Genomic DNA, 15,308 nt, shown 5'->3' on the forward strand with positions numbered 1-15,308 from the left:
ATTAAAGTGCAACTTAAAGGTCATTAAGATATAGGTCGCCTTCTGCCTTTTTGAAAAAATAAGCCAACAAAAAAGAATTCACTAACATTAACTCATTCAATTCCAAAGAGTTTTTTTTACTTTGTTTTTAAGAATACCGACAATCAATCCCACGTGCAAGTACTAATATTTTCTTCAAAATCTTTCAAGAGTTTGGCCAAAGGAGGGTCTCAAAATGGCCAGCACTAAATGAACTAAGTACCTCAGTAATCAATGCGTAATATGTACTGAAGTCATTTAATTACTTTAGGCAGCAAAGTGTTGCACTGCATTCTTTAGTAAATTTTTACTTAAAATAATTGATTAATTCAATGCTTCAGCCCCTTAAGTGCCAGTAATCAATTACTTCAAAATTTTCTAGTCAAAGTAATCAGTTAAGTTAGTAATCGGTTAATTTCGTAACTAATTGAAAAGGTAATCCTTTATTTAAATACTCACATGAAGTAATTTATTATTTTCATAATTACTAAATTCATTACTTTAATATTTAATTTATTTAGTATCAGCCACTCTAAATTAAAAAAAAACAAACAAACATAAAAACATATACTGTATAAACACCTGGGGTTGGATTTCTGAATTCATAAAAATATATATGAAAAAATTATTTGTATGAGTTAAAAATGAAACTACTGGATGTCAATGTATATGAAGAGAGCAAAAAGTAAACAAACACTGCAGAAACAAATATGCATTGATTTTAACAATGTGAGCTGCAGGCAAGAGCCACACAAAAATATGTGATGCACAACTCACAACATGATCTTCAGTTGAGCTCGTATATCACACAAAAAATGTGCAGTATACCACTTCCAACTATGCACTAATCATCTTGCAACTGCTTGTTGTTACAGTAAAATACGGAAGTACGTACAAGCTCAAATAATTACTGATCCCTCACTTTGCAGTTATATAAGCTTCAAATCTTCATGCAACCTTTCCTGCAAGATTTTGACACCATAGAGAGTTTGGGTGGAACTTGACATTTTTAAACATATTTAATGATATATTATGTCATACAAGAGAAACAGTAGGATGAGTATGGAGACATTTTTACGAGCAGTTGTTTGAAAGCATGACTGATGTACCTTTCCCTCTTTATGGGGAGTGAACTCGGCGCCAATCCCAGAGTCCAAAGGCTGTCCTCTTCAGACTGACTATAATAAAAGTACAGTGTTAACTCTCGTTTGATTTGCACAGCAACAGGTCAAGCATGTCCGAGACCGCAAAGCCACAGCCGAGTGAGTAGACGCCATTGTATGCCAGCGAGATGGAATTGTGCTATTTATGAATGAGAGGCATTTTTTCTTGGGGCAGATTTAATTCATTTGGATCTTCATTTTGACAAAAAGGGAAAAAGGATCAAGGTATTTGGATGACATTTGGGATTAATTTGAATAACAAGAGCACTGGTCATAGGGTACGCTTTGAATTTTATGAACACGCGCAAATAATACAACACGTTTAATACTCGCTAATGTCACTGCCATTCCATTTTCGCTTTCACTGGACTCTGATTGTCATTCCTATTTTACTTCGTGATACATGTGAAGCCTTAGAAAAAAAGTTTGTAACCTTCTCCTGACTGACATCTTTGTACAATGGCATCCCTCTGATGATGTGAAAGCTCTCGAGACCGGCGCTTGTGCTAAGATGTGACTGCATAAATGTCAATAGACGCTTCCTCGAACTTTCTTAGCGGTTCATCGGAGGCGTTCCATAGTGGCAGGTGTGTGCTAAGTCCCATTCAAACATGAGTTTGAACGTAATTAGTGAATACCTGATGATCTCTCATGGCGCAGTGCGCATTCATCTAGTTAACTTACCGTTCAAGATTTGCCTTTGTGGAACTTATTGTTGGTACAATAACATAGAGTTAAATTTGAATCAGTCAAAGACTCATGCTACCTCTATGTTCTTAATTCATGCTGCAGTAATTGCAATTAAACTCCACGTTGTTGACATTGTGAGAGTCGGTTATTGGCCTGCGCAACTTATCTCTTCTTTGCATATGCTTTTGTTTTAATTGTCTGGGTTATTAGCATCTCAAGAAGAAATTTAATTTATTCCCTTTATTCCAAAGCTTAGCATCTCCAGAAAGCTTAAAATCTGAGCTCAGCACACATCCCACTGTTGAACCACACCAATGGTGTTCTTTTTTGCTTATCGCGTGAATCTCAAACAGTGGAGGAGATAGCAGTCAATGAATAGGAATTGCTTATTGGATGGCAGAAAATGCAGCGGGTAAAGCAGATGTCATTCATCGTGTGTCACCCCAGGGAGCCATGTCACAGTGGCGGAAGGCGTTACGTAATCTCTCAGAGCACACAATAGATAATGTTTTGCTCATGTATGCACTTTTTTATTGGACCGTTCAGTTTGAGTGTTGATACCTTAGCAAACAGTCACTGGTGTATTTTATTACTGTCACATTATTGTTAGTTTTTCCAGCTACTGCCTGCATACTGCTTCAATAAACAATCTAGATTAAAAAAAAAAAAAAAAAGTGGGTGGGGGGCATGAATTATCCATCCCTTATCATTTTATCATGAGGGTCGCGGGCATGCTGGAACTTTTCTCAGCAAACAATTGCAGGGCACACAGAGACGAACAACCAATCACACTCACAATCACAACTCTTGTTATTATGCATTATTTGTTATTGTTAATAATTCTAATACTCCATTAGTTCCAGTAGGCTTAGATTATTATTTTTTTATGACTGTATTATGATTATTAAGATATTTTTTAGCTAATGGTTTTCATTAGTAGTATGTGCTAAGTATTATGTTAACATTAATTATAAATCCGGTTTAGCATGCTGCATTATCGAATATTCGCAAACATTTCATTCATATATAAACTACTTCTTTACTACTCTAGATGAATTATTACCATTGTGTTTTGTGAATAACAGCAGGAGGTATAACTACACAAATGACAGCATGCTCCCTCATTTAATTCACTCTGTATTTTTCCTGCGCTTACTATCATTGTAATTATGAATATGATTATGATGATTTTCTTTACTATGTCCTTCCAGTGTCCAGCAGGCAGAGATGCCCGCAAGCCAAAGGTTTGGAGAGTGTGGCACCTTTAGTGAGCTCTGTGGAGGAAAACCCTGATCCCATTGCCACCACCATCAAGGGAACCATCCCCACATGGATCAACGGCAGCTTCCTGAGGAACGGTCCAGGAAAGTTTGAATTTGGCAAAGACAGGTAGAGCACATTTCTGTGTTCGCTCGCGATGCAAGTTAATGAGTCATCTAAGTTAGCTTGTAAAAAAGCAAAATGTTTGTTTACCAAAATGCAGTAAGCAAATGTTTGCCGTTTTATAATCAATAACATCTGGTGAAGGCAGAAAATATTTGCACAATGGCAAACGCGCAGGCTGCTGAAACATTTCAAGGGAAATCATATGAAAAATGTGCTGGAAGAGCTCAGTTCACAGCTCATGAATATGTCACGCACACACGCAGGCAGATAGACAAACACACGCATACACGTGCACACGCGCGGGCTTTGTGATGAAGTTTGGGATTTTTGTCAATTAAGCACAAACTATGGAGGATTTTTCTCACACTAATGATCTAAAACCAAAGGTATTTCTCCCCCCCAGATACACCCACTGGTTTGACGGCATGGCCCTGATGCACAGATTTCACATCAGTGAGGGCAACGTGACGTACACGAGCTGCTTCCTGAGAAGTGACTCATTTGTGCGCAACTCAGAAAAGAACCGAATCGTGGTGTCCGAGTTTGGAACGCTGGCCATGCCTGATCCCTGCAAGAACATCTTTGCGCGATTCTTCTCACGTTTTCAGATCCCAAGTATGTGCAATTTAAATGCTGAATATGCCCACTAAGCGGAGGTTCCTTTAGTGCATGCTAATGTATCCCCGTTGTCACTCAATGTATTATTATTATTACGCTTACCAACTGGCGCTACAGTTGAAGTAAAACAATTAAAAAGGTTTATGTGCATTAAATTTGAGACATTACAATGACCATATTGTGATGGATTGAAATTGTAAAAAAAATGTGGATTTTTTTTTTCTCTGAATCAAAAAGGACGCTTCATAAAATCATGATTTTTTTTTCTTTATTTCCTATTCATTTTAAGTGATTTATTATTTATATGGAGCCGAATTGTTCATTATAATGTTCATATTAAGAAATATGAACACAAATAAAGTGCAGTACATTTAACAAAGCACCATAGGCTACATATGACATGTCAGTCCTTGACCTTCGCCTGGACAGAATTAAATCACCTGATTACCCAAGCCAAGCATTGCATAATAATCTAAATCATTTGTATAATCCATAACATCCTTGGCAGGGATACAATGCATCAGGATGTCACTTCTTCCACATTTTTCAATGTTCCTCCCATCAGCCATTATTGCCATCAATTCAGCAACAAAATATTTAGCAGAAGCTGGGAATAAATTTTGGCCTTTGCTTGTCATGTCTTAGGAGGTTTCTTTTTAATAAAAAATAACAAAACAGATAATAAAAAAAAAATGTTTCATCTATGCATTCTATTTTGGAATTGAGCTGTAACTTTTTTTAACCTACTTTTATTACATATTGTTTTTTGAATTTTCAGTCCCTTTAAAATGTGAGGAAGCCTCTTTGTGGCGTTGCCATAAAGCTGTGCTCAGAATATCCCTGTGTTTAAAAAAAGGAGTAAATCTTAAAAATCCAATGATAGCTTTCATCTCCACATGCACCTTTTTTCTGTTTAAACAGCAACTGTTTGAGCTGGCAAGAACAAAAAAGCCACAGTTTTTTTTTTTTAAACATATTTTTTCTTAACACATTTAATGCATTTTTTCATGGTCTTGATCTGGATTAGAATGTGCAACATGTACACCCCACTCCAAACAACAGAGGCCTCTTTAAATTGTTTGTTTTAGAGGGCTACGCTCTCCTGTCTCCCATTTAGCTGGTATATTACATGCTCCGTTGGGTTTAAATCTGAGTTTGGCTTGTGTGTGTGAGTCTAAATGGAATAGAATAGAATAGAATAGAATAGACACTCTGCTTTTATTTGAACACAGCTATATGTAACGTTCATTTCCCGTTGTCAACAGAGGCAACAGACAACGCAAGTGTCCATTTTGTCAAGTACAAGGGAGACTATTTTGTGAGCACAGAAACCAACTACATGAGGAGAATTGATCCGCAAACACTGGAAACAAAAGAAAAGGTAGGAAGACTACATTCTCCCCACGTTCATCGGGAGGTTAACTAAAATAAATGTACACAAAGATAAATGGTGCTTGCCAAACTCAGGTTGACTGGAGCCAATACGTTGCTATCAACGCGGCCACAGCCCACCCACATTATGACCGCCAAGGGGCAACATACAACATGGGCAACTCTTACGGGAAAGGAGGTAACATCCAGCACAACTTACACTAAACCAAAGCTGCAACATCTAGGAGCGCTGCACACCGAGCGACACAGCCTAACGTGACTGAAGCGGATCATTGCAAAAACTCATCGTTGCCGACTTTTTGCCCTGCAAACGAAGTGATTGAGCATTTCACATCGAACTGCAATGTAAAAAGTGTTGTGTTCTTAGCTTCTACATACTATATATTTTACAGCATTTTTTATAACCAACCACAAAAAAGAATGTCAAAGAAACAGAATGATACATTGAGGAAACTGGCAATGACAAAGGTGAGTGTGTGAACATTTTATTTGACTGTTGGTAACCGAGGTACCAGCATTTTCATATGACTACCATCCCTGCATTAATTGCCATAGTACTGGTATTGAAGTAATACCTGGTGAAAACATAAAATCTTTGTCAATGGAATGATAGCTAATGAAAAAAACTTAAATTATGTTTGTTTTTTTTTATAAATACTGTATAATACACTATATATGTCTTTGATAAAATAACCTTAGCCCATTTCAAAATGGCAATTTAATATAGCAATAAACATTTATTATATCTACTTTTTGTACGTAAGATATCTGTAAATTGTGTACCGGTATATTACTATTACTCTATATTACTAAACTTTATATGTACAGTAATATACAGTACACAAGGACAAATGCAAAGTCCAGACAGAAAGCCTAGAACTGAGTTTCGAACCCTGAACCTCAGAACGGCGAGGCAAATGTGTTCTCCACCAGTTCTACATGCTGCTCTATTATTTAAAAAAAAAAAAAAGTCATTGTTAAATGAATATCTCTCTGACAGTTTCAACCAAAACAGCATCATTATTTTTTAATGTTTCTTTTGTGCTGAATCCCATCATATTGTGCAGATACACTAAATGAAGTGCCCGGCGAGAGCATGTTTGCATGCCTTCGCCTCCTTTGTGTATTGACTGTATTTAATAATAACATTAATTATTCATGTCATTATTTATTCATGTGTTTATCTTCACTTGTATTAACTCCAATTTCATGTTCTAAATTCCCAGGCTTTTCTATTTCTATACACGTGATCATCACACCTACAGTATTATACTTAGGCACACATACACATACAGTTGATGTGTTTGTGTGCCTCCTCAGGTTTTTTCTACAACATCATCCGCGTGCCCCCGCCCGAGGAGACGGGGGCGAGTGAGGACTGCGCAGACCTATACGGAGCCAAAGTGATCTGCTCCATCCGAGCGAGCGAACCCAGAAAACCCTCCTACTATCACAGCTTCGGTGAGATGCAGCGCGTCGCCAAAGGGATAAGTAGAATGAACGCAATCTATGGGAAGAGCTTTGGCGCCTGCCTGCTTTTGACAGGCTTGAGCCTACACTCTATTTTTTTCCCCCCATCCTCCTATTAATTACTCATTCAAATTCTAGTCCCGCCCCGCTTCCCTTCGTCAATCACAGTGCCTTTGTATTATGTTCGGTTCTCACCAGCTGTGTGTGTTTGATTGTCTATATTCCTCCACTTTATCCTGCATTTGGGCCTTCAAAATTTACAAGTATCAAAAATTACCCAAAAAACACACAGCACCTCTTTCAGTTAAAGCAAGAAAAATAAGAAAGTCAGGAGGATCCCTAACAGGTGGCGTGTGTTTGATATGTCATGTGACTCGATAGACCCCCTTCAATGCTTCAAGCCTCATGTGCATTTGCTTCTGTACATACATAATGCAATTTTGTGCAGACCTCCGTGCTATTCCTGGATGGAAAAAGACACTATTTTGCCAAGAGTGAAGCGTTATAAAGTGATTCAAGGCACCCACTTGCATCCCTCTGTAGATTAGCAGCAGAAGCAGGGGATCTGTTTATTCCCCACATTTACTTGTTCATGTGCAAGCACATATTTTCGCCTCCAAATTCCCTTGATTGGGCCACGTAAATTTGCAACATATTGTTTTGCAAAAGAAGAATGGGTGCAGTCTGCGGAAAACCCCTGAGTTGTGTTAATCTAGGACAAAGTTATTTATTTAACACTGAAACGTTTATAGTCAGACACAAATGTACCGGGATACACCCTTACATTTTTTCCAGATCTTAACGTGATGGAAATATTATATGCTGTACATACTTTCTTCTACAAGCAACGGTTTGAGACAGAAATAATGATTTCTAAAACCTACTGAAAGGAATTGACTGTATTGTAATTAAATTACTTTGCCATTGCTATGTAAATACTGCAAATAAGGAAGTAATGCTACAGCAAACATTCCTATTCTCTAGAAAGTGAAACTAGCGCAAATAATAGGCCTAATGTTGTTCCTCAAACCATTCATAAATTTCATAATTTCATAATTTCACTTGAGGAAACTATCAATGGCATCTGTGATCTCTCTGCCATTTACTTTTACTATTACAATTAACTCCAAATATGTCTTCAGTTCACTGATATTTTATGATTACATCGAGATGTTTTTTTTTTTTTTTGTTTTTTTTTAAGAAAATGGCACTATAGCAGTGGTTGTCAAACGGGGGTATGTGTACCTCTGACTGTATGTAAAGGCACTCCAGGCGTGTATGTGGTATATTTTTTTAAACCATTAAAAGGATATTTAGTGTCTCAGTTTTATCTAAATAACGGTGAAATTATGTAAACTTTTCAGAAAAATATTCTGTAAATTCATGTTCTCCACAAATTCATGTTCTCTGTAGGCCACCCATTTACATAGTCCTAAAACCCAGTCAAATAATTATCCGGCAATGTTGGCATTGCTCTCTGTTTTACGTTTTTTATTTATTTTTTCTCCCCATCAAAAAATACCTTGCGATTGTGGGGGGGTTCTTGGCATGAAACAAAGTTTCATCAAAGGGCGCATTGCTGGAAACAAAATTGAACAGAGGTCTTGTAATTGCAAGGAATTAAATGGTTTCTGCTGCATTTTTCAATTCAGTGGACAATGTGCTGCTATGTCTGACGAGCGTGTTATGGCCACCTACGCGCAGTCTAATTCAGACATTCAAATTCACATTGAGACACCCAGTATGATGCAGTAATATTACTCGGTCTTCACAGATGATGACGCCTACATTCCTTTGAGTGTTTTATATGTCAGTGGTATTCTTTTCACCCGTCTACAGTGTTTTTTATTGTTTGTTAGCATTCACCTAAAGGGACTCTTAATGGATATTGTTGTTTCAAATCCAAAAAACAAATGCAACTTTTGAAATTCTTTTCTTTGTTCTGGTTGTTTGTGCCTTCAAAAGTCATGTCAGAGAACTACATAGTGTTTGTGGAGCAGCCCATCAAGTTGGATCTGCTTAAGTTTATGCTCTACCGCATCCAAGGAAAGAGTTTTCACAAAGTCATGACCTGGGAGCCCCACTATGATACGGTCTTCCACCTGGTCAACCGGCACACTGGCAAAGTGAGTCAAAGGCCACATTCACTTGGCTTGACACGGCACACTAGAAGATTGAAGGACTACTGAGACACTTAACCATTGCACCTAAAGGAAGTGAAAAAAAAAGTGAGATATTCTGCATGATTTTAGAAATGTTGAAATTGGATAAATATGTCTTACAAATTGAAAGGCAACGGGAATTTACTTTTTGCAACATCTTCATTGGAGTGTGGAGAGTCATTTCCCGCAAAAATGAGAATGAGAAAAATTTGTTAAGCAGTTATCAGGGTGACGATATGCTTGTGGCTGTTTTTGTCCATTCATTTTAACAGGGTAAAAGCTGGCGTTAGGGAGTTAGTTTTACATTTTTAAGTTCAGGTTTAGGTTCTTGGTCATGATTAGGGTCTTCACATCGGACAGACAAAAGTCATTATTTATTAACAATAACAAAATTGTACTTTACTCGAAGTCCATAGATTTGCTTCGGCTCATTGACTTCCCACATTAAAGTTAACGGACACTCCGCCTAATGTAACAGTTTATCACTTGCAAGAATGATCACATTTTTAAGCTACAGTACTGGTGTGTGACGTGACACCTGTGAACAGGAGAGTGACGTGAAGTACCGTGCAGCGCCCATGTTCACGCTGCATCAGATCAATGCCTTTGAAGACAACGGCCTGCTAGTTATGGACATGTGTTGTGGGGATGACGGCGAGGTCATCGGAGACTTTACCTTGGAGAACCTCCGCAGAGGCCCAGGAGAGGAGATGGACAAGGTGAATTTATGGTTCTGTGGGACACATCTTTTTTCTTTGATTCATGCATGTCTCCAACAATTGTATTTTTTCACTACAATTCAGCTTGTGTGTTTTCTGATATAGCTATTATTCTTTACTTTTTGTGATATATTAACTGACAGCAACATACAGAAAACATAAGTACACTTGCAATACAATGAATTACTGTGGTTGTTTTAAGGAGTACGTTCGAATGGTACTAAATCATCCACGGCAGCCATATAACATTACTAGCCAGTCAGCATTTTAATTTAAAGAAATAGCAGTAAATAGCAGTGATAAATAGGTCTCTTCTGATTGATTAAATTATAAATTATTTTGACATCAAATTCATTACAACTACATTTGATGCCAATATTTAGCAACCCTTTGAAATATCACTTCTTGTCCCAAAGAATTATTGCTGTGATAATCTCACAGGTGAACTACACTTTTGTGCCTCCTCTTGTTAGTTTTACAACTCGCTGTGCAGAAACCTGCCAAGGAGATACGTCCTGCCATTAAATGTGGACAAATCTACCCCCTTGGACAAGAACCTTGTGACCTTGCATAACTATAAAGCCACGGCCAAGATGACCAAACCTGGAGAGGTAACATCCATCACTAAGTAATTATGCCATTAACTCAGTTGCACTTCACTTTACAGTTAAGAGTGAAGTCGAGATTGTAATCAACAAAGTCAATTACAACACCCAGTGAGTAATTACACACCTTGATGAGTATTCGCTCTTATACCGGATAGTTTTTGTGGTCGAACAACGAAGATATTTCATGAATGAAAAACATTAAACAAATCATTTAAATACTATTCATCGGTATGAGTTTTGATTTTTATTTAAAAAAAAAAAAAAGAAAAAGTGATGTAAAACGTGATTCGATTACTTGATGAGTAGTTTAAGTGTACTAAGGCTCAATGGTAAATATAGAATACAGCCCTGCTCAAAAGCACATTATAACAATGGGGACTTTTCACATACTATTCCAAGCTTGTTGTCTTGCTTTTTTCCCTGTATTTGTTTTTGTTGTTGTCATCGATGACTGAATTGACATATGGAGTTCAACATATTCATTCTCTACTTTATTTTACTTTATTTGTTGAGTTTCGGTGTAATACAAAAGTTCAAGTAACTCATTCAATGTCAGCCTAGGAAAAAATGGCAATGAACAAAATGTTCTTACACTAAATGGCATGATCAAATTAATTATTTGCAGCAAGTAATGCATATTTTATTCTGCTATAGATGGCACTGATGTATAGTAGAATAATGAACTCATTTAATGCCAGACCAGTAAAAATAGACTGGCAAAACATTAAAAAAAATAATGAAATTTAAAAAAAAAACACCAATGAGAGTGACTTTCTTACCTGGTGTACTTTGTAGATTTACATGACCCATGAGGAGCTTCACGATGATGAACTGTTGCAATATGGAGGCCTTGAGTTCCCTCAGATCAACTACGAGCACTACAATGGACGCCCTTACCGCTATTTCTACTCGTGTGGTTTTGGACATGTATTCAGTGACTCCCTGCTCAAAATGGACGCGCATACCAAGGAGCTGAAGGTGTCCTCTGATCACAGACTGCCCATTTTATGTATTTTGGAAGAAACCAATACTGAAAGCTCAGTCCATTTTTTTTTTTACTATTTTTGTAATCAATTTTAAATAGCAAAAAAAAACAAAAAAAAAACTGTGACATCCAAACTAGTGCTAGAACTAGTGCCACATTGTGGCAGAGATGGCATGCTGTGTGGTAGGGCTCGGATTCAGGTTAATTGAAGATTCTAAACTGTGTGTGACTGTGTATAATACACATTTGTAAACATTCAAGAATACTGTGATAAGATTCGGTGGGTTTGGAGCACAATAACACAAATGTAATTTAATGGAAAAGTTTGGAGTGGGACGGGCATCACAAATAGACTGTGGCAGCACTTAGGTACTAGTTTACTTTTGTTTAGTGTTGCATGAAAGTTGAACTAAAAAGCATTTTAACGGGAGATTTGTCTTTGGTTCTGAGGACATTTTAATGCGGTATTTCCTGTTTAGGTGTGGCGTTATCCTGGATTGTTCCCGTCTGAGCCTGTCTTTGTTGCTTCGCCCGAGGCGGCGGAGGAAGATGATGGAGTTGTGTTGTCAGTCATTATCACACCACGGGAAGTGAGTTCACATCTGCAGATATAATGTAAACTCTGGGATTTATTTCCCTTCGTCTCACTGTGTAAAACTGAGTTTGAATATCGAACTATACATGATACCAGAAGGTTGACTCTGTGATGTCTTCATGTAACAGTTCAATTTGTTCCATGACAACCCTCATAACTAAACAGTCATATCTTAAATTGGAACCTATTAAATTGGATGGAAATACTGCTCATCAAAGTTGGGTCAGATTGACCGAAATCGAGCAATAGGGTCGCTATCCTGCATGTTTTTAAAAGTCGATGTCCTCCCTACAAACCTGATTTAAATGATCAGCTCATTACCAAGCTCTTATTTCACATGTGCACACGAGATGGCCGCCACCATATTTGACTGCATGATATCGTACTACAGGACTATGTCCATGCCATTGCTTCGATTGACACATTGGGCAGCCAAGCGATGAGTCAGAATTACTCTCACTTTTCCTCACGGCGGTTCTCTCTTTTCTTGACCTGCTGAAAGACTTAATAATACAGTAGTTGACTAACAAACGATGCCCCTCATTTGCCCCTCCCTTTTGCCGGCACCCTGAGTCAGCCCTGTTCCAGGCACACTCCCCCCAGCGAATAAAGTGAGGTGGATCGCCAACCCTGCAGTTTGTGTCAACACAGCACCCATTATGTTTGTTAGCCTGGTCATTGAGCATTCTTAACTTAAAGCCCGACAAATATTTTTAGAATATTTTCATACTATGAGGTGCACTCTCAATGAACAGCTATATTTTGAGGAAATTTCCATGTCTCACCGGGTAATAATGCACAAGAGATAAAAACAAACCAATACAGCAAACGTCATAATTTATTCTTATTCAATTTGACATCCATATACAGGGGACACTATGGATTTTTGATCAAGGTGAAGCATTTTAAGTGTGCCTTACAGTCCAAAAAATACCAATACATCTGCTGAGCAAAAAAACTCCAAGGTGTTGTCACTCATAACAACAGCAAAGGGAACACTTCACTCTTTTACTTACATTACGATTACTGTGTTTCGATTTTGTTTCCAGGATAAAAGCACATTCCTTCTCATTCTGGATGCCAAGACTTTCACTGAACTGGGCAGAGCAGAGGTCCCTGTCAACATCCCATACGGGACCCACGGTGTTTTCAATCACATGGGCTAGAAGTTTCACTGCTATGTGACCCATTGACCAGGCCAAAGAAAGACTTGCCTGCAGCGGTAACAAAGTGTTGAAATGAACAAGAGAAGGAAAACATGTCTGAATGATGTTTATGGATCGAAATGACTGGAATAAGTCCATTCTATATACATATATACATCTAGAAAAAATGTTGCCACAATTATAACAATGTTGATCTTTGCAAGTAAACACATCTCAAAGTGCATTTGACTATCGAGCAAACAGAAGGATTTGAAGGACAAAGTCAGAAACACGTAAACAAATGCCAGCACAAGACAATAAAATGAAATCTATTTCCATCTTTTCTGTTTAAATCTGAAGTGTTTTCGCATCATCGGACCACTTGAAACACGACACTTCCAGCGTGAGCGGCGGACGCACTTAGGAGACATCAAAATGCATCAGAGCAAATTCAATTTCTGTCAAAGTAATGTGATAGAAATGGACAGCGTGGAGAAATGGCTAGAAAACAAATGGATCCGACTGGTCGATAGCCTCCCGAGCGTCTGCCAGAGGTCGCGTCACAAATTTAGGGCTGTTGAAATGAGCAAAACAACGTTGACATTCACTTAAACGCCGACATGTCAGACCTGATGTGGGAACAAGAGCACTTTGATGTTGCAATAACAACAAAAACAACCGTAATAGGGAATGTCCAAGGCTAGTTGTAGCCTGGACTGAATATGAAGTAGCCTGTGGCATTGCCTGTCACTCCGCCTTCCTCACCAATGACTCCATTGGCTGCTTTCACCCTCATATTGATTTCGGCACACTAGTTGCACCTGACTTCAGGCTCTGCATCTCACGCTGGCACCAAAGAATCCTTTTAAATGTTCCATAGACATAACTGCCTCCTAACATCTCATCTTCTGCTTACTGACAAATGGACACAAATACAACAGTGAGCTCATTTCGGTTTGCAGACTACTATGCGCCATTGTAGTAGTGGAACATTATTTAGTATCTATTGTGTTTTCATTTATTTATCTTTGTTTTCTGTTTTGAATGAATGTATTCGTAGTTGCCACATTTGAGTAGCGTGTGTGCGAAAGAGAGAGAGGGGTGTGAAGAGAAAGCAATAAAGAGAAGACTACTACACACAGCTCCAGTTGTGTTGTGCTATTTAGTAGGAAGACCGCAGAACTGTGCATTCACGGCTTCAACGTGAATGGGACCCGTGTTACAGTTGCCTTCGGGGACCCGAGAAGTCCGATATTAAGGCTTACAGTTGTATAATGAACGAAAATACTATAAAATAATTTTTAAAAAATCCTTATGTTCCCTATTTTCACAAAGTGAACTCAGATATTTTATTTACATATTGGCCGAGTTTGTCTCAACTGTTGTTCATAATTGTCAAAATCTGTTTTAGCAAGCACTTTTTCAGGGCACTTCCAGTGTGCAAAAATTACAGGCTGCCAATACAGCACAGCAGCACGCGAGTATGTAGAATGCATGTTAATCGGCTTCAGCCTTAGAAAAATGCTTGCTTTTGATGCAAACTATAAGTGGCGTCTCTGGCATGAAAAGTTGAGTGGGCCACCAGAGTGGGCACTAACAGCAAAACCTACACAATGAAATCCATTTCAGTTCAAGAACACAATTCTTTTTATTGATAGCTTTTCAAATTCAACCGATGAATAAAAGCTTTAAAAGATCCCAAATGAAAGTATCATTCGCCAGAGTTACTCACTTTTTGAATAGCAAGGATGCATGTCGATCTTTTCATCTGGGCAAACTTGTCAAAAACACTATTATCCGATGATCCGTGAATGACTTCATTTTCAATGAACAGCATAAAGTCGCTAGTGCAAATGCACTAGATCAAGACATTTACAAGACACTCAATGGGCCCATTGAGTGTCTTGTAAATGTCTTGATCCTTTTTAGTGTTGAAACGTTTTTGGGGTTTTTTTCTGACTCAATTGCTGTCATTAGAGTTGTGTTGATAAATTTGAGCAGTGACAAAGTTTCTGATCATGCAAAATCATCAACTGCAGCAGAGACCGGGTGTTGCCAGTATGCAACTGAGTGACTGACTGTACATTAGTTGTACATTCAAATTCAGCACACGTAAATGATTTGCTGAAGATACTGAAAAGTGTGCTGTCCATGAGCTGTAGTGCTATAAGGTGATCACGTTTGCAAAATCTCTCCACGGTATCACAAGCTTCATTCATACTTGCTGCAGTGTTTGTTTTCCTCTGTCTCATTGGAGCTGTGTCTCTCTTGAAAGATGGCAACCACTTTTTCTATCTTTGAATCCCATTGTAGTCCATGTAGCGTCCAGCGATTTTCTAATCACAGTTAGCCATGTT

General features: G+C 38.1%; 1 protein-coding gene across 1 annotated transcript; it reads left to right on the top strand.

Annotated features, from left to right (window-relative positions):
• Positions 1-1,157: 1,157 nt before the first annotated feature.
• On the top strand, positions 1,158-13,291 carry bco2l (beta-carotene 15, 15-dioxygenase 2, like). The gene is made up of 12 exons (XM_088409209.1): positions 1,158-1,280; positions 3,083-3,260; positions 3,661-3,872; positions 5,141-5,256; positions 5,343-5,445; positions 6,588-6,728; positions 8,703-8,863; positions 9,448-9,618; positions 10,092-10,229; positions 11,022-11,204; positions 11,691-11,801; positions 12,856-13,291. Exons 1-12 carry the CDS (start codon positions 1,253-1,255, stop codon positions 12,970-12,972), a joined length of 1,659 nt encoding a protein of 552 aa, XP_088265335.1. The 5' UTR covers positions 1,158-1,252; the 3' UTR covers positions 12,973-13,291.
• Positions 13,292-15,308: the final 2,017 nt, after the last annotated feature.

The sequence above is a fragment of the Hippichthys cyanospilos genome, chromosome 1 (genome assembly GCF_059441005.1).
Source record: "Hippichthys cyanospilos isolate Australia breed blue-spotted pipefish chromosome 1, RoL_Hcya_1.0, whole genome shotgun sequence".
Taxonomy (NCBI): Eukaryota; Metazoa; Chordata; class Actinopteri; order Syngnathiformes; family Syngnathidae; genus Hippichthys; species Hippichthys cyanospilos.